The 25,270-nt window shown below is 40.8% G+C and overlaps 1 protein-coding gene across 1 annotated transcript in view; it reads right to left on the reverse strand.

Annotated features, from left to right (window-relative positions):
• Positions 1-25,270, reverse strand: part of ANXA3 (annexin A3) — a 76,170-nt gene that overhangs the window by 19,111 nt on the left and 31,789 nt on the right. Inside the window, exons 5-10 of the mRNA XM_006151464.3 lie at positions 22,456-22,569; positions 18,220-18,310; positions 10,404-10,483; positions 5,352-5,408; positions 4,908-5,001; positions 2,168-2,263 (exon numbers count right to left, since the gene is read on the reverse strand). Coding sequence (XP_006151526.1) covers positions 2,168-2,263; positions 4,908-5,001; positions 5,352-5,408; positions 10,404-10,483; positions 18,220-18,310; positions 22,456-22,569 — 532 coding nt within the window. The remainder of the gene's footprint in view (positions 1-2,167; positions 2,264-4,907; positions 5,002-5,351; positions 5,409-10,403; positions 10,484-18,219; positions 18,311-22,455; positions 22,570-25,270) is intronic.

Consider the following 25,270-nt stretch of genomic DNA (forward strand, 5'->3'; position numbering starts at 1 on the left):
ATGCATGAAAAAGCACTGAAGTATACACTTTGGGTAGATCCTGTGGCATATGAGTTATATCTCAGTGAAGATGTCTTTGTAAAAAGCTGTTTTATTGCAATGATAGGCTGAAATAGAAAAATGAAAGTGTGATATCTTTTAGAATAGTTGAATTCTAAAATCTTTACTTGATAAAAAACATACAGTACAGCCCAAATTTAATGCAGAATGTGTATTTCCAAGAATGTGTCTCAACTCGATGAGTTTGAGTTTATATATGTCTAAAAAGTTCTTCAAATAGCACAGCTTACTTAGCAAGAGCAGGTACGTAAAAAAACAAACAAACAAACAAAAACCCAGCAGAATTTATGCAAAAATGAATATGAAATGGAAAAAACTTTTAACTGGTTATATTGTTGCCACTGGAACAGTCACAAACCTCATCCAATTCTTTTTTTTTTTTTTTTAACTGAAAAAGTTTTGTTTTGTTTTTTTTTCTTCCTTTCTTGGCCTAACATTTAGCAAATTCAGTCAGTGTCGACAGTTTTTTTTTTTTTTTTAATCAGTATTTGGATAAAGAACCTATTTGGCTCAGAAGTCAGAAGCTAAGTGAAATAACATGTGGAGAAAGCCCTTTGAATAGTGCCTGGAATGCAGAGGGTGCATATTCTTTGGTCTACTTTCTGTAACTTAATTAAAAATGTGTTAGCGTGGACTGTGTTTCAGTCTATGTCTACACTGCAGTGCATCAGAGTGGTAGGTAATCTCACAGACCATGAAGGCCAACTGCTTGAGGTAAAGTCCCAGTTCAACCACGTACTCCCTGAGGAACCCAGGAAGTAACTCAACCTCTTTGCATCTCAGGTTTACCTTCTCTACCAATATTATATTATTATTGTGGCCAGTAGGTGGCGTAGTGGTTAAGGCATTGGACTCCCACATGGTCATTCCTGGTTTGGGACAAAATGGTTTGAAATTTGCTGGGCACAAGTGAATGAATGCCTCAAATCTCAAGAGGAGAATGGAGTAGAAGAGATTGTGGTATGTCTATCCCTCTCTGGGGGATGATTTCTCACTTTCTCTGTCTCTTTTTGTCTCTCCGGCAAGCACACATGCCCTATAGCAAAATCTTTCTCTCTAAAAAAAACTGTATCATCCTTCTAATCTTATTATTATCCCTGTCTTCATAATATTGTTATGAGGCTTAATTGTAAAGAGTTTAGCACAGTGTTGCCCACATGGAAGTGCCAGAGAAGTGTTTATATAAAAATAGAATCTGAAGTACCCTAACTGAGAGTTCCCCTTCCATAGGTGGTAATTAAGATTTGAATAATGAATCAGAGACTCCATTCCAGAGGAGGTTACCCTGAGGCATCAGCTATCTTTATCTAACCAGAGGTTCTATTAATTGCCATGATGGATGTTATAATAGAAATGACTTCCTTGGTGAAATGAGAAGTTGGGTGGGGTAGAGCTCTTCCTACCTTGGCATTAATGGAGACATAGGTAGAAGGCCCAATAACCACCCTAACTCAATGAAGAATCCTGTATCTACACAAGCACTTAACAAATTTTGTCTGACTTTTGACTAGAAGGGTCAAGAGTCCCATCTTAGAATAATGTTTTCATCCCTTTGAATGCTCCTTTCTTGCAAGGTGCTCTCCTGGGCCTAAGTACAAAGATGGCTGAGACTCCACTGGGAAACCGATCAGCTTGTACAACCATATCTTTAACTGCTAGTTAATGCATCTGTCTATGTAAAAATGGATTCAGCCAGAAACTTTCTTTTTGACCTATTCCTAGCTCGCTTGACCAATAGTGCCAACCTTGGCTTAACACTGCGAGGCAACTGACATCTTCCAAAAATAACCAAATACAATGAATTACCAAATTGGCTTAGGCTTCAGTTTTCACCAAGACTCAATAAAAATTCCAGCAGAAATGTAATATTTCAGTCCTCAAGAAGTCTGTATTATAAACAAGGTGACAGGCCAAATACAAATTTAAAAGGCAAAGTAAGACCTAAAACGATAACTTCTCTATGTATCCATTTATGGATGCAGTTGTGAACCTGTTTTGTGGATAGTGCACTCTGCTGGGGGCTGCAGGGAGTATAAAGATGCACCAGTCAGGATTCTTACAGAGAGAACCTACCTTGACACTGATTTATTAGCACTCCAGCACTTACCGATGGCTAGCAGTAAGTCTTCAAAATGGCCAGACAACTCTCCTTTTATGCTGTCCTCAATGTCCTTCTGGCAGATATTTCTGTATTCATCAAATGCTAAAAAGCAGCACCAACAAAAATATTTAAAGCATCCCAGTTGACCACACTTGAATATATTCCAGTTTTTCATTTGATATGCAGCAGATGAAACAGCAAGCTCAAAAACTCCTTTAAATCATCAAAATTTGGGTACAGGCCCAACTGCAATGACACCGATGGTGGGGCACTGATCTGCGATACTGGAGCCATACCAGAGGCTCTGAGTTCAGATCCCGGGGTTAGCCTATCACAGGTGCACCTGCAGGTGTGCCCACGGTCCTGGCTGGCTGGAAGGGTGTGATAAAACCCTGTTGAAGGTGCCAATCCTCCCTCCTCCCCTCCCTCTTTCTCTTCTTTTTCTGTCTCTCATATAAAGAAAATGAAATTTTTAAAAATTTGAGCACATTAGCTTTTGTTTTTCTTTTTGTTTCTTTTAAAGAAAACCATCTATAATACAACCTTAAATTTATAAGTGATTTTATTCAATGATCTCTTTCTTCCCTTCTCCCAGATTGTAAGCATTTAAAATACCCTGAAAGGATAAATACTTTATCTAGTAAGGTGGGCTATTTTTAAAATCATAGCAGCACCTGGAAAATAATGCTGTGGTCATTAGTCAACTATGTTTTACCTGCTAAAGAAACCTTAACTATGAAGATGTCTTTGTGCTGAATAAATCATTCCCTAAGGCAGCATGGCCTACTTCACACCTCCCAGAAGGCATTTGAATTTCTCCATCAGTATTTGCCTCAAGCAAAACCCGTACACATGTCACCAAATATACAGGCATGTTATGTAAACTAACTAAATTGATTCAAAGTATATTTAAAAAAAAACAAAAAAAAAACCTTTGGTGAGATCTAGTATTGTTTGGTTTTTAGTTTTCAAACAAAGACATTAATGCAGCAACTACATTTTTACCATTATTTTATAAAATATATGTAATTTTAGTGTCCCAATTAAGGAAGGACAATTTCACAATTAAAAAGTCATGGTAGGGCTACCATGTAGCACAGCAATTAAATGCTGTACAGAGGGAGCTGGGTCCCACATGGCTGGCCATGGTTTGTATCTCGGCCCTGGTGGCTTGAAAGTCTGAAATCTGAGTATATGTGATACTAAACACATATGATACTAAGTTGTGATTTGGTGGGACTTACATAACAGCTTTCCACTGTCTTCAGTGGTACTTGATATTCTCTTAAGGAACATTTGCCTACACATTTAAGGCTCATATACCATTGGAAAAACTTTTCAAAGAATCACGACACATGGTTCTTTAGGTTTTTTGGTATATACATTAAGAGTTGTGTACAAATTGAAATGTCTACACTGATCCTCAACATAACCAGTACATCTCAATTACCAAAGGGCAGGAAGATGTGCTGGGCATGTGTGCCCGTGTGCCTAGGATCCTGACGAAATGCGGAACCAGGAAAAAGGTCTTTAGCATGCCCAGGCCTCATGCGGTGGGGGGTGCTTTCTCTCTCTGTCTGCCCACCATGTACAAATAGAATTAAAAAAAAAAAAAGTCAGAGTAATATCCTTACGGTTCTTCATTTTTCCATCAGCTCAGCATAAGCTTAGTCATGCTCTGAGGTTGTTCTCTGAACTAACACTTAGAAGGCACACTCAGACGGTCACAGTAAACAGAGGTCCAGACTCTGGAGTTTTACTTCCGGAAGGCTCAGGGAGAGGTGGGAGTGAGAGGGGTTTGCTCAGCAGCTCCATTGTAGCAGATGGTCTGACAGAAAAGGGAGCAGTTTCTCCCTATTCCCCAGTTACCTTCATTTCAGAAAGAGCTGCATGTTAATCAGCACTGATGCATCAGAGAAGCTCACCCGTGGTGCCTGGGTTTTCTGGCTTTAAGATTAAAGTAATCTGTCCAAATACATAAAGTGTGCGAGCAGCATGAGATTCTAGCTGTTTGGTTCTAAAGCTCTGCCCTGGTTTCCTACTCTCTACTGCCTCCAGTGGAGGTATGTGATCACATCCACATGCACAGACAGATGCACACTTTATTAACACGGTCATGCATCACTGAACGACGGAGGTATGCTCTGAGAAATGTGTCAGGCGATTTCATCACTGTGCAAACATCTGAGTGCACTTACACACACCTAGAAAGTACAGCCTCCTGCACACGGCGGCAGTATGGTGTGGCATAGGATAATTTTGTGCAACTTAAAAATTTTTTTTAGTTTGCCAGAGGATGCGTGTTCACTGAAGACAGAAACAGGGAAAGTGAGAAAGCGCCCCTTATGGGCCATGGTCAGACCACAATCCCTTCTCCATTTCTCCCTCTATTGGGGATTTGGGGCATGCAAACATACATGCCTGGAATGTTTTTCAAGTCATCAGGTCCAGGATTTGAACCACATGGTTGGCCATCTGGAATCCAGCTACCTTAACCACCCCCATGGGCTGGCCTGGGGGGCCACATCTTACATGTGGTCTGCTGTTAACTGAAACATCATTATGTGGCACACGACTGTACACTCCTCTGAAAACGTGTTGCCCATTTCTTTTCCTAATATGCGTGTAGATGAGTTAGAACACAATTTACACATTTTAACTGCATTTTCCAGATATTGTGCATTAAACACCCTGAACGTTTGCAAAGCTGGCGTGAGATGACATGGATCGTAATGTGAATCCATACTTAGTTTCAGCTGAGGAAAGCTCCTCAAACACAGGATCTCCGTGAATTTATCTTCATCAGTGCCCCATTTGTTCTCGCCAGCCTGATAGAGAACCTGTTGACCAGGGAAGGAAGAAAAATGTTACTATAACCACAATTCTTTCTCTCTCTTCTCGAGGGGATGGAATGAAAAGAGTGTGAGCTTTATTTTAGAGGTCAGTGAGAGACTCTATTATGTCTGGCAGACTAGAATCTGAATGTTGGGGTGGCAGAAGTCAGGAGAATGATAACCACCACTGGGAAAAGCGGAGTTACCACTGGATGACTCTCAGTCTTCAAGAATCTTCTTCAGACAAAAGAAGGGAGAACAGTCCCTGTGGGTACCATCTTTCTCTGTTTACCCAGAACTGCAAGGTCACTGCGGGGGGAGTTAGAAAAAGATGTTCTCTTTGCTCTGTTACTGACCTGGGCATCTTTTTTGGCCAGATGCTCATCCACCTTCAGGCTTTCATCTCTTCTTCCCTAAACAGGATTGACAAAAGCAAGGGCAAACCTTTTAAATTCAGAAAACTTTATATTAGTACACCAACCAGAAGGCATCTTCGTGGTTTTTCTCCAATGGAAGCTACATAGCACAGAGGAATCAGAAATCCAAATGGACTCCAGTCCTGGTTCTACTGTGACTAGGCATAAAATAAGTAGCAAATCACACAATTTGGGGGGCCTCAGTTACCTCCTCTGAAAATTCAAAGGTCTCGAGAGGATGAACATATAATACAAGCCACAGGCTAGTAGAAAATACTTGTAAAATGTACGTGGTAAAAGACTTATATCTAAATACATAAAGAACTTTCAAAAATCAGTAAGATGGGGACCAGCAGTTGGCACAATGGCTGTGTCTCTGGACTCCCATGTAGTGGACTGTGGTTCTAGCCCTGGACCTGGTGGCTTAAACTCACGTTGGGCGCATGTGCGTGTGTGTGCCCAAGATTCTGAGAGGAGAATGGAGGATAAGGGACTGCGGCATGGCCATCCCCCCTGGGGGGGATTTTTCGCTTTCTGTCTCTCCGTCTCTGTATTTCTGGTGAGCACGTGTGCCCTATAGCAAAAACCTCTCAAAAAAAAATCAGTAAGATGATAACAAACTTTATTTAAAAATGGGCAAAACAACTGCACACCTCACTAAACAAAATATACAAACGCCAAGACAGCACATGAAAAGATGCACAACACCATATCACCAGGAAGTCACAAATTAAAATTAAAAGATGCAACTACACACTTATTAAAATGGCTACAATTTCCAACACTGACGATGCCAAATACTAGTGAGAATATGGAGGAACAAGAATTCACATTAATTGGTGGTTTGAATGTAAAATGGGATAGTCAAGATGGAAGACAGTTTTGCAGTTTCCTAAAAAGCTACATATATTCTAATCCTAGAATAAAGCAATTGTACTGCCTGGTATTTATCGAAATGAATTGAAAACTGATGTCCACACAAAAACTCACACATGCATGTTCACACAAGTTTTATTCATATGTGATAAAACTTAGAGGTAACCAAGATGCCCTTCAATAGGTGAAACAAATATTCCATAAAATGGAATATTATTCAGCAATCAAAAAAATGAGCTATGAAGAAGCCATGAAAAGTTATGAAGGAATCTTTTTTTTTTTTCTTTTTTAAGAGAGATACTTTGCTATAGGGCACGTGTGCACGTGTGCTCACTGGAGAGACAGAGACAGACAGAAAGTGAGAAATCAACTCCCAGGGGGATGGCCACATCACAATCCCTTCACCTCCCTTTTCCTCTCAAGATCTTGGGCATGGACGCACACTTGCCTGGCATGAGTTTTAAGTTGCTAGATCCAGGTCTCAAACTATAGCTAACTACATGGGAGTCCAGGGATGTAACCATCACGCCATCTGCTGGTCTCATGGAGGAATCTTAAAAGCATATATTCCCAATAGCTAAGGGAAAGCAACCAGTCTGAAAAGGTTACATATTAAATTATTCCAATTATATGACATTCTAGAAAATGAAAACTAAAGTGACAGTGAAAAGATCAGTGCTTGCCAGGGGTAAAGGAGGAGAGAGGTGTGAATAGGCAAAATATAGAGGATTTCTAGAGCAGTAAAACTACTCCATATGATACTGTAATGGAAGACCTATGACATTACACATTTGAGAAAACTCCTAGAACTGTACAAAGAGTGAACCCTAACCCTAATGTAAACTATATACTTGAGTTAACAATAATGTATGAGTATTTACTCATCAGCTCAATAAATATACCACACTAAAGCAAGATAAGATGTTAACAGCAGGGGAAACAGAGTGGGGAGAAGGGGCATAAGGAAGCTCACTGTACTTTTTGCTCAGTTTTTCTGTAGATGTAAAACTGCTCTATAAAGTCCATTAAGAAAAAACAATCTCAATATCCCCTCACCAGTTCTAATGTTTAAGACTCTGGGTTATACATGCAATGCTCTAGGTAGATGAGAGAGAGAAAGGGAAAACAGGGGCTGGCCCTATAGCCTAGTGGTCAGGGAAGCTGAATCCCAAAAGGCCAACTGAGGTTCAAATTCTGGCCCCTACAGCATGAAAAATATGTCTGGGTGCTCATTCATGTGTGCTTCAAATCTACACAGAAAGAAGCAGTGAAGGAGAAGGAATGAGAGATTTTTTGCTATAGGACGTGTGCACCCACAGAGAGACAGAAAGCGAGAAATCATCCCCCAGATGGGATGGTCACACCACAATCCCTACTCCATTCTCCTCTTGGCATTTTGGGCATATGTGCACACATGTCCAGTGTGAGTTTTAAGCCACCAGGTCCAGGACTCCAATGTGGAAGTCCAGTTCCGTAACCACTGTGCCACCTGCTAGTCCTTCTCTTAATCTTTACATCACTCGGTGCCAGCAGGTGGCATGGTGGTTAAGGTGTTGGACTCCCACATGGCTAACCACGGTTTGCATCCCAGACTTGGCAGCTTGCTTTCTCACTTTCCCTTTCTCTCCCTCTCTGTTTATATTAATAACAACAACAATAATAATAATAATGATAATGATAACAAATAAAATTAAATAAAGAAAATAATTCTACAAAAAATCATTACAACACTCTATGAGGTTTGTAATGTAATTAAAAACTAATTTGTTTGGGTCAGTATGTGGCTTAAAAGTGTTACGATTAGGTTCCCAACACAGGAGAAACCTGGAGTACTTTCTAAAAGTACTTTCAGTACTTTCATTTTACAGATTGAAAACTAGTGCTTTAAGGCTTAAAGTGACTTGTCAAATACACAGAGCTAGAGGGCAGTGTGAGATTTCAGCTATGATTTTAGAACCCTGCCCTGGTTCCCTCCTCTGTACTGCCTCCTGCGGGTGTATGTGTGCAACCTGACCTAAGAGGAGTACAGTCGCAAGTTGCTGAAAGACAGGGAAATGTGTCACTGTGCGAGCATCGTGGAGAGTACCTACCCCAAACTAGGCATGGATAGCCTATTTTATTTATTTATTTATTTTATTTTATTTTATTTATTTATTATTTTTTTTTTTGGAGAGGTTTTTGCTATAGGGCACGTGCGCTCGCCAGACAGAGAGACATTAGAGACAGAAAGCGAGAAATCACCCCCCCCCCCAGAGGGGATGGTCACGCTGCAATCCCTTCTCCTTCATTCTCCTCTTGGGATCTTGGGCACACACGCACACACGCACACACGCCCGGTGTGAGTTTTAAGCCACCGGGTCCGAGACACGAACCACGGTCGACTATGTGGGAATCCAGTGACATAGCCATTACGCTAACTGCTGGTTCCCAGCATGGATAGCCTATTAAAATCTCATGGGACCACTGTCCTATTGTGGTCCAGCCACATCATTATCTAGAGTACTGAGAGCACATGGTCCAACAATGTGTCATGTCTTTGTGTTTGAGTTCAACTCTCATAAGGTTTTTAACCATTCAAAACAACTGAAACCATCAGGATAAATTGTTTCCTGGTGGCCTAATACCTCACTTTGACAAGGGGTGTTCCAACCCTCAGGCTGAGACCACTGTTGGGACTTTGTCACACATTAGGAGCTATGTAAATTAGCTGGAAGAAGTTGATGAAATGTGGCTTAAATCACTTCCTCGCTTACATCTATGAATACACCTCATTCTTCGACCTCAGCACCTTTGTTATCAAAATCATGAGCCTACCAGAAAGAAAGACTAAGTGTGGCTCATGGTCAGATGGTGATTCATGGTTTAGCAGCTCTTCCAAGGAGGCAACGAAAAAGTTGCAACACGTTATTTTTTTAAATCCTGAAAGTGATCCTCATCTCTGAGTTGTATGTCCATCTCCAAAGATAATTCTTCTGTATTATGCTTCCTACATAATTAAAAAGGCAAAAATGAGAAATATATATATGCTTTGGAGTCCAGAAGAAAATAAGAACACTGTAGAGGCCAGCAAGTGGTATGTTGGCTAAGGCACTGGACTCCTACATGGCCAAATGCAGTTCGAGTCCTGGACCTGGCAGGGCCTGTTTTCTCACTTTCCCCTCTCTCTGTCTCTCTCTGGTGAATGTGCATGCCCTATAGCAAATTAAAAATAGTAATAATAATAAATAATTCTTGAAAAATAAGAATATTCTGAAAAATGAAGACTCTTAGAATGGAAATGAACTTTATTTTTTTAAGTTCTCGCTACAGGTGTGTGGGCTTACCAGAGACAGAGAGAGGGGGCTAGAGAATGAGAAATCACTCCCTAGGGGGGATGGCCACACTGCAACCCCTTCTCCTCTGTTTTCCTTTTGGAATTTTGGGCATGCACACACAAGCACCCAGCATGACTTTCAAGCTTCTGGGTCCAGGACCTCATGTAGTCAAGCCATGTGAGAATCCAGTACCTTAACCACCATGCCACCTGCTGCCCACACCCCCATAATTATCCTATATCTACTGATTTATCAGAATATTTTCTAACGTATTGGAATCCCAGTCAAAACACTTTTATTCTGACCCAAACAAACTTGTTTTGTTTTTAGAGAGATTTTTGCTATAGGGCACCTGTGCTCACCACAGAGAAAGAGAGACAAAAAGTAAGAAATTACTCCCCAGGAAGGATGGCCACACAGCAATCCCTTCTCTTTCATTCTCCTAACAGGATTTTGGGCATGCACACACATGTGCCTGGCATGACTTTCAAGCCTCTGGGTCTGAGACTTAACCTGTGGTCAGCCATGTGGGAGTCCAGCGACATAACCGTTTCGCCATCTGCTGGTCCCACAAATTTGTTTTCAATTATATCATTAAGTGAATTTTCATGACCTTGGTTAAACATTATATTGCTTGGAAGCAATGCAAATGTAAAATGAACAAATCATTTCATAAGGTAAACTAATTTCATTTTCTTAATTTGGTATATTTTAAAGCCCCTTAAAATTATTACTAAGAAAAAAAAATTATTACTAAGCATGAAACCTATTGGAGAGTTACAAAACAAAAATAAAACCTTACATCTGCCAAAGTCAAGAGAGCTTTCCGGAAGTCACCAGATGTTTCAGAACTAATGTCATCACCAAGACTCTTCTTATATACTGAAACCAAATAAGAATGAAATTAAGTCTTAACAAACTCAAAAATACTATAAAACAGAAGAAAGGTTAAATATCAGTGCTGGCAAGGAATAAGTATCTGATACAATAAACCTTGTCTTTTTATGTAACTTGCTGGTGCTCCTCTGATGTGAAATGGATAGTCTTATATCTATTTATTATACTGTGTATTTTCGTAGACGAAAAAAAAAAAAAAAAAGAGTTGCCATTCTGGATCAAATCATTGCTCATTTCATCTGACAAGGGCACTAAAGGTGTACTGGGAAAGCTACTGTGGGTTAGTTGCTAATTTGTCTTCCAACTTCCATTTTCTTCTTCTTCCATAGTAACGGAACCATAACCTTCAGTAAGAGTAACATACACAACTTAAGATCTATATCTCAGCTTTCTTCTTAGCTAGGTACATCTCCATGACTAAATTCTCAATGAAATGAGGGCAGGGACTAGTAGGTGATATGTTGGTTGAGGTGCTGGACCCACATGGCTGACCACAGTTTGAATCCTGGACCTGGACTTAAAAAATCATACCAGGCATGTGTGCGTGCATGCCCAAAATCCCAAGAGGATAATGGGAGAAAAGGGATTGAGATGTGGACATCACCCATGAGAGGTGATTTCTCCCTTTTCTTTGTGTCACTCTGTCGGTTGGTCGGTCGGTCTCTCTCTCTCTCTCTCTCTCTCTCTCTCCAGCAAACACAATGAGGACAGACATATGTGACTTTGCTGGGAAATCTCCTTAAAGGAATGAACCACACCCAATTTGGTCCCTTCTTCTGCCTGAAGCCTAGTATATGGAGTTATGTCTGGAGCTCTGGCAGCCATCTTAGACCATGAAGATAAGGACTGCACCTTAGCAATGGTATAAAAGTAATCAAAAAGAGCCCTGAGTTTCTAAAAATTTGAGAAACTATAATACCAGTACCAGAATTGCCCATCTCAAGACTTCAACATATGAGACTTGCTAATTTCATAAGCCATTTTAAAGCTGAGATGTGTCCTGGCCTGTTCAAGAAAGCTATACTCTAAACTCCATTTCTAGACTCTCAAAATATTCAGACAAGAAGCTGTTGTAAAGCTGAAGTGTGTCCTGGCCTGTTCAGAGAAGCTATGCTCTAAACTCCATATCTAGACTTCCAAAATATTCAGACAAGTGGAAGAGAGATTTTGTCACAGAATAAGCAGAAACCACCACAGAGGCACAAGAAACATGAGAAACCAAGAAAAAAAATCTTTCCCCTAAGGGAAAAGAACAAGCCCTCATCATCCACAGACAATACAGTAGAACTTGTGGAAATGTCTGACAGAGAATTCAGAATATTTGTAGTGACAAACTAAGCAAGATTCAAGAGCTGAGAGATCATGAACTCCAGAAGATCCAGGAGAAAAGAGACAATGAGTTCCAGGAGGTGTTAAAGTTCTTTCATGATCTGAAAGAGGAAATACACACCATAAAAAAAGAATCAAATGGAGCTATTAGAGATGAAGGCTGCTATTCAGGAAATCAAAACCTGCCTCAAAAGCCCACACACCACCCAAAAAAAAAAAAAAAAAGAGAAAGAGAGAGAGAGAGAAAATAACCCCCCAAAATGAGGATACTATACGAAAAATACTAGACAGCATTAAGCACCCAAACATCTGGATAATCAGTATCCCAGAAAGTGAGGAAACTAATAAGGGCATTGGCAATCTATTCCATGAAATCTTGGAAGAAAACTTTCCAAATCTAGAGATGCATTCAAATATCCAGACCCAAGAAATACAAAGGACCCCTAATAAAATCAACCCAAGAAGATCTTCTCCAAGGCCCATCATAACAAGACTGGCCAAATCTACCGACAAAGACAAGATACTAAAATTGGCAAGAGGGAAACATCAGGTTACTTATAAAGGTTATCCAATCACGCTAACCTCTGACCTCTCAACAAAAACAAAGTAAGCAAGGAAATAATGGGAAAAAATATTAAAAGTGTTAAGTGAAAAACAGTTTCAACCAAGAATACTATACCCAGCAAGATTATCTTTCATATGGAAAGAAAGGATAAAAACATTCTCAGATAAATGAGACTTGAAAGAATTTGTCAATAGCAGACCCACTCTTCAAGAAGTTCTGAAAAGAGTGCTCTACCAGGAAAACTAAAGACACATACAGAAATAAGAGAACAAGAGCCAAACAAGAAAATGACCAACTTAATGCTAGGGACAAGAAATATCAATAGTAACATTGAACATTAACTTCCAGGATTTAAATGGAAAGATTGAACTACAGTAACACTGTATATTCAACAGAAGAGAGTTTGAACATAAGACTGAACTGGTGAAATAAAATTTTATGACTTTTGAGTAAAACATTACTTTTTTTTTTTCACTATGCTTTGTTTTCCCAATTTAAGTATTTTACTTTCTTCTGAGTTGTTGACAGGTTCAGCAATTTGTTAAAATATTTTTGTTTCTTTCAATGGAAACATAAATGTTTGTTCCTTCCTGATCCCTCCAGAATTGGAAAATATTTGGGAATATTCTTATCTTGTAGCAGAAGGGTTATTTGTATAAATTCAATAATGCTTGTTGCATTGAATCAGAAATTGGAAATACTCATTATTGGATAGGGCTTTGACTGGAATGTCATATCTGAAGATTAATCAGGAAACTATGGAACTAAGGTGGATCTCAAGTAAGCCAACAGAAGCTCTTGGAAAGATGGCCTGGCACCATAAATAGTTCTGCCTGGCAGAGAGGATTAGAGAAGATATATAAAATAATTTATAACATAAAATAACCTGGACTTTTCCAGCCCAGCATTGTAATCAGTAGACATTGCAAAAGAGCAACCGCACACCAGAGGATTATCTTGAGAAAGATGTTGAAGGAAGAAAAAGAGACTGATCTTTGCTAGCAGATGGTATATCACAGAATATCTGGTAGGCAGGGCTGAACTGAGAAGGTTTATGTGTGACTTATGTGCTGGGCATTTGCTTTTCAACAATCTGAGTAGCTGACATGTAAATTTTTAAAACCATACTGTCTTGTTGTTATAGAGTCACAAACAAAATTATACAAAATTATCAGAAATATTTTGAACATTATCTTTAAAATTCAGTATTTTGAAATTTTGAAAGTTGTTTATTAACTGTCAAGAACTATGGAGTATGAGTAAAAATGTTTTGATATGTAAAGTAAATGTGGAAAAATGTCAAAATTAAAAGAAAAAAAGACTTCAACATATGATAGAAACTTCTATCTTATTTAAGCTGCTGTTACTTTTCAGTTTTATTGAACCTAATTCTCTTAATGAATATAGCTGTATTGTATCATTTGATATTTCTCAGAAGAATCATATGCTAAGACATACTCTTTTCCTTAACAAATGCCCACTATGTGTTCACATATTTCAATACCATCTAGTTGCAGCTCTGTGTGCATGGCCTGTGATCTGCAGTGTCCATCCATTTTCCTCAAAAGTAGAATTGAGGTAAGTAAGGTCTCCGTCTAGGCAGACAGGGTTAAGAGTCCACAGAATGGAGAGTACCAAACAAGATGGAGTCACTATAGTCAAGCCTTTACAACAAATCATTTGCGGCTCTCACTAGAAATCAATTATTAGCACTCACTGCTTGTTTACACAAAAAGCCTCTTGCAGGCTGCCTGAGATAATGAAAGCTACAGCCAACACTTTTCCGATCATTTCTGCATTCCAAACCAGGAGCGTGGTCTCTCCCGGTCTGGAGTAGAGGAGAGGGAAGGACTTTGAACAATATACTCTTCTTTCATATTTCAAACTTTATGACTACTTGCTGACTAGGCTAGAAATAGATTAACAATAGTCCCCAAATTACTGTCCAACTCAAGGACAATTAGCCGAAAACTCCCCAGCAGCACAAGAGGTCTGCACTGGCATCTCTTAAAAGAGAGACTTTTTTCCTCTTCTCAGAAGTCTTTTCTGCCTATCTCCTTAAACAAAAATAATTTACATATAATTTTTGTTCTTTTTTCTTTGTTAGGGTCTATATAACTGCACTGCTCCTACCCCTAGTGGGTGACCCATTCAGGATCCCCTTCCACTTAGCTAGAAGCTTTGACTCTTTCCTAATACATTTTTCTTACTATCCTCTCCACTTGTCTGCATCTCTAATTCCTCGTGAGTGTGAGAAAAAGAACCCAGTCTTCTCATGGTCCTGAATTCTACCCTGGTGTTGAGCCTGCTCACCCTAACCCTCTGCATCAGAACTTCATATTTAAAGTTAGTTTGTGTACATATTTACGTGTGTGTGTGTGTGTGTGTGTGTGTGTGAGAGAGAGAGAGAGAGAGAGAGAGGATCATCCCCAAACCAGGACAGTCACACCCTTTCCACCAGTTCTTCATCCCATCCTGGCTACATGCACACATGCTCAGTATGCTTTTCAAGCCCTCCTATTTGGAACTCAAACCCTGAACAGCCATGTGGGATGGATTCCTCTGTGTAGCACTTCACTGCTCTATAAGAAGGGCAGCCCAAGGGAGATACAGTTTATTTTCGACAGTCTTCCTATGTTGGAGACATTGTCCCACCTAGGACTGCAAGCACATGCCACTGTGCTTGGCCCATTTAGGTTGGGCCAGGAACAAACCCAGGTCTCCCACGTGGCCTCAGCCTCTGTGCAGCATCATCTCAGTAGCAAAAGCCACTGTGGTTCAACCTTTCATCAACTTGTAAATCCCTGTTCTCCCCCATCCAAGGAGAAGTAACCCTTTCAGAGCATCCACATACTCGGATGTACGTGGTACCAGGGGTTTACCTGAGCACTACCTGCATCATTCTCTAGAACTCTAGAAATTAGTCATATGAATGTTTGTCCTTTTAGGTCAATAACAGACAGTTACAGGAAGTGATATAACGAAAACTTTCATAAGAACTGTGTTGAGATGGAAACTTCCTCGGTAAGGTTTTGGTAGTCTCTTTAAAAAAAAAAAAATCTAAAATTTTTCAAAGGAATTCATCTAAGGAAAATCTACTTATTTACCTAAGTGATAACATTTTTTGTTACACTGAATAGTCATGATATTTGTTAAACCTACCACTCACTCGAAGAAGGAAAAAACTTAATCCCCAAATATCAAGTTAAAGAATGAAATGTGGGGGGACCAGCAGTTAGTGTAATGGCTATGTCGCTGGACTCCCACATAGTCGACCACGGTTCACATCCTGGACCCGGTGGCTTAAAACTCACGCCAGGTGAGTGTGCGTGCGTGCCCAAGATCCAGAGAGGAGAATGGAGGAGAAGGGGTTGCGGCGTGGCCATCCACCCTGGGGGGTGATTTCTTGCTTTCTGTCTCTCTGTCTATCTCTGTCTATCTGGCGAGCGCACATGCTCTACAGCAAAAACCTCTCAAAAAAAAAAAAAAAAAGAAATGTGTGAAGGTATTTTGTAATTTTAGGATTATCTAGATGAAGCTTTATGGTCATCTCATTTATTTATTCCTTATATTTGTGCCTCTATTCATTCCAGATATTTTGCAGGAAATTAGACTTAAAAAAAAAAAAGAAAGAGAAAGAAAGATGTATTTCAACCCGAATTAACAACTACTCTATATACTTTAAGACAGAATAGAGTACAGAAAAACAGATATGCTATTTTAATAGTCTAGGGGCCTGAACTAGAACTTGAGTTCCTGATCTCTGATTCAATATTCTCTTATACACCATTCACTTAAGAGTATTGGAAAAGTTCAGAATTTGGCTCTCTACTTGTTTAGACTCTTTTGTATCTATTAGCCATCCAAGGTGCCTGGTCCCTTTGTGAGGGACCCTGGTCTCTTTGTTCATGGCCTCTTTTAATGGGTTCACATGCATGGTTCACCATTTTGCATTATCTGATATCACTGTTCCTGCCACAGCTGATTAAAACAGGGTTGGTACTTGAGTATGGACAACCAGCCACCTTAAAGTTGACCTGGTAGGACGATTTTGCCTAAAATAATGCTCTCTATTAGACAGCAACTTCCTGAGCCAATGTAAATGTAATCATCTCTGTTAGGCAATAGGCTACACAGGGAAAGAAACAGACATTAGAGTAACAAAGAAATGAAAGGCTCCCACCCCCACCAGGAATAAAGGAGGAAATAAGGAAGCCAAGAATAATTTTTTTTTTTTTTTTTTTTTTTTTTTTTATAAGAAAAGGACAAACATTGAGTTGTCAGAAATGTCATGATGCATTTTTTGCATAGAAAAACATGTCATGACTTTTCTGATGACCCACTATAAGCCTTGGGTAGGCAACACCATGTGGGAAGAAAGAGAAGAGAGGACACTTGGTGATACCAAGAACAGTAGAAGAGATGAGGGAGAGGAACAGAGATTCTAGGTAAGGAAGGCACATTAGCAAAGGAGCCAGGGGTGCCTGATGCTGCAGGAGTGGCAAGAGAGTTAGGTACCCAGTCTAGCTGCTATATCCTGAATTTCTGCAAAACTTGGCTACACATGATTGCAGCTCTTTCCTTCTTGATCTTCTTAAGTATCATCAAGCTGCAGTAACCAAGGTAACATAGACACAGTTCTATTACTTGCAGCTTTAGAGAGCTTTATCCACTAGAATCTGAGGCTTGATCAATTCAGGCTATTATGATTTGTCATATTCACAAAAACATAGTCCTAAATGCTGGAGCTTTCGTTTAGCTCTTTGCCCTTAATCTCAATCTTGAGGGCATTTTATTCAATAAATATTTGTGTGTATCTCTTCCACTTTTCAGGGCTCTGGGGACATGGCAATGGGTAAAAGAGACAAGACCCCACCCTCACTGAGCTTACATTCTAGTGAGCCACTGCACCCGATGAGAACAGTGGAAAGCCCTGAATTTGTGGTCAGTTGGTTGGAAATGTACATGTCCTAAAAACACCTGAAACTTGTGGATGGTGTGGGAAGTGAGGGTGGTCTTATGGGGACTATGATCTTAATCTGTGATGTCACGCTTACCCTGGGGAATTAGAATCAAATTGCATTTCAGGGATTTTCTAATTTTTACATAGTTAACTGACTATTAGGACTTTAGCTAGTTATATTGAATCCACATGCTCAACATATTCTAAATGGCTCATCTAACATCCCACACCAAAAATCAAGAGTTGAATCTGAGTGGTTTCTAACACATAATAATAATATACAATGATTTTGAGACTCTTACATTGATGAAAATGGCTGATTTAATTAAACAATAATTGCTCAGAGCAAAATCCATTGCAGCTGAAATATTATAAATGCAAAACAATAATGCCATTGTTATGTAGCAGTTTCTGGCTCAGATCACATTCTCGTTTTCTCTGAAAACCTACAGCCTAGAGCTCACTTTAGAATGTATTCTCCTTTCTAGAAGTTTCACTTTCTCAAAATGTCTTGTAAAGAGGGAAGGTGAGGCCACCCAGTGACATGGTGGTTAAGGTGACTGAATGACATGGCCAGCTCTGTGGTTCAAAATCCTGGTCCTGGTGGTTTGAGAACTATGCCAGGTGCATATGTACACATGTCCAAAATCCCAAAAGGAAATAGAAAATGGAGGAGAAGGGAAAGTAGCATGACCATTCTCATGGGGTGCTTCCTTGCTTTCTCTCTTTCTCTCTGTGGCACCTGCACATACCCTTTGGAAATATTTATTTAAAAAAAAAATCTGATTAGTAGAATTCTGGGAAAAGCAACATTGGCTCACACATGTACTAACAGTGATGAAAATAAGCAAAAAATAAGATGACCTGTATAATAAGCTTGAGAGATCTCCCTCATCTGCCTGCTTGTCCTGGTGGTTAAGATTTCAATCAAGGCATCTTCATTTGTCCCAGTGCCCTAAAAAGGAAAAGGAAATGTAAGTTTTAGCACATTAAAGAAACTTCAATGTTAGGCCTTGCACTCTTTACATCTTGTTTTATACAGATGAAAGAACAGTTTTGAGTAAATAAATGTCCTATATTACTCTAAGACAATTGTCTAACTTTCTATATAGTTCAGTGTTAAACTAACATGAATTATCTGGAATAAACTGACATAAAATTTTTAAAGGAAATTTCCCACTCTAGTGTAAAAATCAATTGAACAGTTCTAGGAAGAAATAGTACAAAGGGAAAAGCCCCTGACATTCAAGATCAGGAGTGACAGACTAACAGGATTAACCCCACTGAGCATTCAAACAAGCCCCTGTGTTTAGAAAGGGCTGACAGTTCTTTTGATTGAGTTCATCCTTGCATCACTGAACTGGGCTGGTCAGCATGTATCATCCTCTCCAGACAGGGAGGTTTTTGAATCCTTGCTAAAGTGTGTCAAGGGCCTGGCTAGCCTGGGGACTAGTTACCCCTCAGCCTTTTTCATATTGAGGTCACTGAATCACACTGTGACTCTAAGGAAAGTCATTTACATTAGAACTTGATTAAATAAGGCCAATGAACCATATGAATGGAGACAGAAATCTTCCCCAGATTCCTAGTTGCCCCATTATCCCTTTGTCTTTTTTGATTAGTAATAGAACCCCCGATTTTTTTAATTGCCAGAGGCATGTACACTCACCAGAGAAACAGAGAGAGAGGGGAGAAAGCATCTTCCAATGAGATGTGGCCCCATCATGATCTCTCCTCCCCTATCTTTCCATCCCATCAGTAATTTAGGCATGCACACATGCGTAGCATGTTTTTCAAGTCATGGCCTGGGATTCAAACTGTTGTCAGTCATGTGGGATCTGGGTCCCTTAACAATTAAGCTATGAATTCTCAATTTTTAAATTGACACATAGCTACCCAAATAAAGGTCATGTCTCAATTTCCTTTATAGTGATTTTTTTCTTCATATTTTTGCTATGGGGAGTTTGCACTTGCCAGAGAGAGACAGTAAGGGAAAAGGTGAGAAATCACACCGCCCTACCCCCACCCGCCATGGGAATGACCACACAACAATCCCTTCTTTTCCATTCTCCCTCCTGGGACTCTGGGTACCCATACACACACATCCAGATTGAGTTTCAACATACTGGATCTGAGACTCAAGCAGTGGTCAGCCATGTGGGAGTCCAGCCCCTTAACCACTATGCCACCTGCTGGCCCCTATAACTTAATTCTGACTAATGGCACATACATAGAAATATTATGTGCACATATTGGGGAATGCCCTTAAAGAAGGAGCAATTTTCCTTGTCCTTCCTTATTTTTAGTTGACTGGAATGAAGATGTAAGTGCTGAATCTTGAGCTATCATCTTCAACCAAGTAATAGAAACAATGAGCTGAAGATGGCAGAGCTTCAAGACTATAGGAGACAGAGTCTCTGATAATGGTGGTGCGGCCACACCCAGCTCTAGACTGCTTACTATGGGTTTCTTTTGTGTAAAGAGAGATTTTTAAAAATCTTTGTTGGTACATCTAACTCTACTGTGCCTGATAATCCTCCCCATGTGGTAGCCATAGAGGCTCACTGCTCAGATTTCACTTGAGAGACTGTTGCAGAGCATGGTGTTGGCTAATAGCCTCCAATTGATACCTCTTTGGATATGGTACAGAGTTCACACTGAGGTCATGCTCTTTCCAGTCAGAGACTGAGCACAGCAGGGTACTGGAGCTGGGTCCTTTCTGCCCAACATAGGACAATTGACTAAAGGACAATCTTTCCTCAGGGGCTTGTCTTCAGCCCAATACAGCTGTCTCAGAGCTGTACTATACACTAAGGCTCTCTCTGCCCAAGCTCACTTCCCTCCTCCTTTCCTTTTGCAGGAGTCACTCCTGCATCGCAGTCTGAAGGTTCACACACCAATCCTGCTCTGTCTCTTCCTCCTTCCCAGGCATTTCCTACAATAAATCTCTTGTACATCACATCCTATGTTGTCCTCTGCTTCTTAGATGTCCACACCTCTTCCACAGAAAAGGAAACTACTCCTACCCTAGTGGGAGGGCAAAATATAGCTACGGCTCTGACTTAGTCTCCCTTCTTTTTCCTCCTTCCTATCAATAAATATGTCGACCACCGACTTCATGTCAGGCTTAACTCTAGGAAGATACAGACCAAGGCCAGTGAGGTTTCCTGCCACACTGGAGATTTGCCTTTTAGTTAGGTGGAAAAGGATAATACAGAGAAGGACAAAAATACAGACAAAATCATTTTAGATTGTAATAGGTACAATTAAGAAAATAACACTGGGTAAATTAATAGAAAATGTCAGGAGAAAAGACATTCCAGATCTTCATATATAAAGATCCTCAAATAGGAATAAGCTTACAATGTTCTACGAAAAAGCTAGTGTAGCCATATTATTAAATGTGGAGTGAGGGGGGTATGATGATCAGTTTTATAGGCCAAGCTGGTCAGGGTATAGTCCCCAGTTATTCAATCAAATACCAATCATGGTGTTGCCATGAAGGTATTTTGTAGATATAATAAAGTTCAGGGCTACCTCCGAGTTACAGTGGTTAGGGAGTAGGCACAGGATACTGAGTCCCACGTGGCTGACCAGAGTTCAGATCCCTGCCCTGCTGGTTCGATCATGCATGGCTTACACTAGCATGCCCAGAATCTTGACTGAAGAATCAGAGGAATGACAATGGTGGTGTGACCAGGCCCAATGTGAGGTGTGTGTGCTCACTCCTTCTCACCCATGTTCTCTACCATGAATAAATGAAAAAAAAAAAGCCTATTATCAATTGACTGTGAATAAGCCAGGTTGTCTTGACAATCCTAGGTGGGCTGATGCCATCAGTTGAAAGGCCTGAAAAGCAAGGCTGAAGCTTTGCTGATGAGGAGGAGATTCTGCATATGCTGGGGGCTCCAGCCTCCCCTTCCTGACAGCCTGTCCCACAGATTTCAACTCATTTCACTAGTCCCCTCATCCCATAACCAATTCCTTGTAAAAAGAATTGTTACTTATATATGTTCTGCCTACTGGTTCTGCTTCTCGGGTGAATTCTGACTGAAAATTTATGCAGGTAAATAGCATAGTATGATTTAAAAAATAACTTTTTGGGACCAGCAGATGGTGTAATGGTTAAGTTGCTAGATTCCCACATGGCTGACTGCAGTCTAAGTCCTGGACCTGGTGGCTTGAAAATCATGCTGGGTGCAAGTGAATGACGTGTCCAAGATCCTAGGAAGAAGGGATTGCAGTGTAGCCATCCTCCCAGGAGATGATTTCTCACTTGCCTTCTCACCATGTCTCTCTCTCTCTCTCTGGAAAGCACATACACTCTAAGGCAAAAATCTCTTAAAAAATAATAATTTTTGGCTATTTTGTGAAGAACAGCCTTGAGATGGGCATAAGTAGAGGTAAAGAGACCAGTTAGGAGGCTACTGATAAGGTCTGATCAAGAAATGATGGTGGTTGGCCCAGAATGGTAGCAATAGCTTTTTTAAAAATAATTATTTCATTTAATTTGATTCATCATCATTGTTATTATTATTTTCACTTGAACAGAGACAGAGAGAAAGTGAGAAAGCAAGTCACCAGGTCTGGGACTCAAACGGTGGTCAGCCACGTGAGAGTCCACTGCCTTAACCACCCTGCCACCTGTCAGCCCCACAATGGCTTTTGAGAGGAGACATATATTTGCAATAGATTTTGGAGTAGAGATAATGAACTTGCTAGCAGATCTGAGAGCTCTGTAGGGAGAGCAAAAGTAAGGGGCCAAAGATACTATAATACCTATACTACTAGGTTTCTGGACTAAGTACTGGGGTCGATGGTAGTGTCGCTTACTTCCAATGACAGCAAAGTAGAGAATTTGACTACTTGTGTCAAAAAAAAAAAACAAAATAAGAATATGATGACATTTTTTCAGCACAGGAACATTTGGATTTAGGGTTCTACGACTGTTTCCTATTTCAGAGTCACTCCACCACTTGGAAGCACAGACCAACACAGGATCCAATCCACTCAAGTCTCAAGAGTGCACTGCTAAAGAAGCAACAACAGTTGATGACACAGTCAACGCCTGGGCAGACGTGGCTTATGTAGGGCTCATACCTTCATGGATTTCTTCAGCTGTTTTGCATCGAACACTGCTGGTGGAGTCACGAGGGCCACCATAAGACATTTAAAGTGGCCAGAAAGATCACCCTTCAAGTCATCTTTCAGCTCCTAAAACAAACAAAACCGAGAAGGAAAGCATGAAGTATTTTACCTTTGTCCCTCTGTAAAGTCATCTAGTGAAAGATGAACACATGTGACAGAATCAGAGGAAAACATGCCCCTCCACAGGGCATAAGAAATGTTGAAAATATTTCTACGCAGATTAATCTGCATTTTATGAGTGCTTCTAAACAGCCTGTTTTATAGAGGCTTTTTCAAGGACAGCCAAGGAGAAGGATTATATGAGCCAAAGTCAGCACTGTGTATTCAGATCCTGGGTCCCTGGTGCTTTCAGTTCTTGAGTCAGAGTGAGGCAAGAGGAGGAGCCCTTACAAATTCACACCAGGGGCTGGCAGGTGGCATGATGGATGGGGGCACTGGACTCCCACATGGCTGTCCCTGGTTTGTGTCCCAGACCTGGCAGCTTGCATTCTCACTTTCCTTTTCTTTTTCTGTCTCTGGTCAAATTAAAAAAGAACAATGACAAGTGGAATTAAATAAATAATTCTTAAAATATAAATAAATAAATTCACACCAGCTTCATTGGTAGATGCTCTATTCCTGGGCAGCTTGCTTCTCAGTGACTGCTAAGGAATTTCGAAGAAAAAAGTAAAGTTGGGACCAACAGTTGGCGTAATGGTTATGTCACTGGACTCCCATGTAGTCAACAGCAATTCGAGTCCCAGACCCAGTGGCTTAAACTCACACTGGGCGCGTGTGCATGCGTGCCCAAGATCTCGAGAGGAGAATGGAGGAGAAGGGATTGTGGCATGGTCATCCCCCAGGGGGTGATTTTTCACTTTCTGTCTCTCTGTCTCTGTCTGCCTGGTGAGCACATGTGCCCTATAGCAAAAACCTCTCCAAAAAAATAGAGTAAGGTTAGATGGTAGTTGGGTATTTGCCTGTGGTAAGAATGTGGAACCAGTGGCAACACAAGTAGTTTTCTGGCAACAGCTGCAAAGGGGAAGCCTATGCGTGGTAATGGGGTGGACGCCATTTACTGACGTCATCCTTTGGCACTATTTTCCTACATTACATGGGTATGGTCCATCTCTTCTGCTTAAAGACAGGTAACATGGTTTATAGTTTCAACCTTGAGAAGAATGGCATTGAATATTATCCCCTGCTCCTCTTTCCAGCTCTGCCATGGAGGCGGGCAGTGTTCCAGACTGCCGCGATGATGTGGGTACAGACCAGCTCATACACTGCCAGGGCACCCATGAGAGAGCATGTTCATGCAGGAACAAATGGGATGAAGCCAAATGCCACTAGTTTGGCTTTAACTGCCACCAAGTTTATCTTTCTTTTTCTCTTTTCTTCTCTAAATGCTAAATTCCACCTCTACCTGGCCTCAACCCAAGACTTTGCAACTGAATCTCATTTCACATGCCCTCATTCTATTCCGCTGGAGACATGGGCGCTGTCCTGCCTCCACATTTGGGAAATACTGAAAGGCCAACCATCACTCATGTTTCCTCTGTGTACAACTGTGTCGTCTTGCCCAGAGGCGTGGCAATTCACTTAATTCGGCAGAGTTTTACTGGGCTCCTGCTTTCAGCTTGGCATTTACCAAGAAGTTAGACAAAACCCTTATCCCTAGGAGATTATGCCTTCATAGGAAAAACAGAAATATTTAAAGATGAAATTTTGCCAACCAGGTGGCATGGAGGCTAAGGTGGCTGGATCCCATATGGCCAACTGTGTGGTTTGAGTCCTAGATCCAGTGGCTTGAAAAACAGGCTGGGCACGTGGGCATGCATTCTCAAGATCCAAGAGAAGAATGGAAGAAAAAGGAATGTGGTGTGACTATCCTTCCTAGGGGGTAATTTCTCACTTTCTCTTTTTTTCTGACTGTCTCTTTCAACAAGTACATATATATACCCTACAGCAAACTAAAAAAAGGGGGGGGGGAATCTGATATAAGAGGTGAAGTATCTGTTTTAGGAAGCTCAGAGAAATGTGTTTAATGGGGTCTGGTGGTCTGCAGAACAGGTAATATCTGTCTGAACTGCCTTTGCATGGTCACTACACACACTTGATAGTCCAACTAGTCTGACTCCAGCCATTCCCCTTCACAGTTCACTATCCACAACAGCTGAAATAATCTCTTAAAAATAAAAGTTGAATCATCTTTCTGCTTACAAAATTCTAATAGTTCTATTTTGTTCTTGGAATAAAATCTAAACTCTCTCCCAAGACCTAAGGCCCGGTATGTTCCAAGCCTCCCTCCAGCTTCCTCTGTCCTTTTGCCTCCCTTTGCTTTGCACCTTCCTGCCAAATTAGAATTCTTTTCGTTTCTCAAATATTCTCAGCTTGTTTCTGCTTTAAAGCTTTTGCATATACTGTGCCTTCTGCTTGAAATGCTCCTCCCCCAAGCCAGTCATGGACTGGTGGTTAAGGTGGCTGGATCCATGTGGATCCCACATAGTTAAGTGCACAGTTCTAATCCCAGACCCAGTAGCTTGAAAACCATGCGGGGCACATGTGCGTGCCCAAAACCCCAAAAGAAGGGAGAAATGGAAAAAAGGGGGTATAGTGTGACCATCCTATAGGGATTCTCATCCTACTCCCTTCTCCAGTGAGTGCACATGTCCTTTGGCAAATTAAAAAAAAAAAGGTGGCCGGTGCCCCCCCCACTCCCGGGGGCGGGGGGGGGGCACGCGGCCGGGGGCTCCCGCCCCCCAGCGCACGCAAGCACCCCCCCCTGCCC

This window comes from Tupaia chinensis, unplaced genomic scaffold (genome assembly GCF_000334495.1).
Source record: "Tupaia chinensis unplaced genomic scaffold, TupChi_1.0 Scaffold000318_1, whole genome shotgun sequence".
NCBI lineage: Eukaryota > Metazoa > Chordata > Mammalia > Scandentia > Tupaiidae > Tupaia > Tupaia belangeri.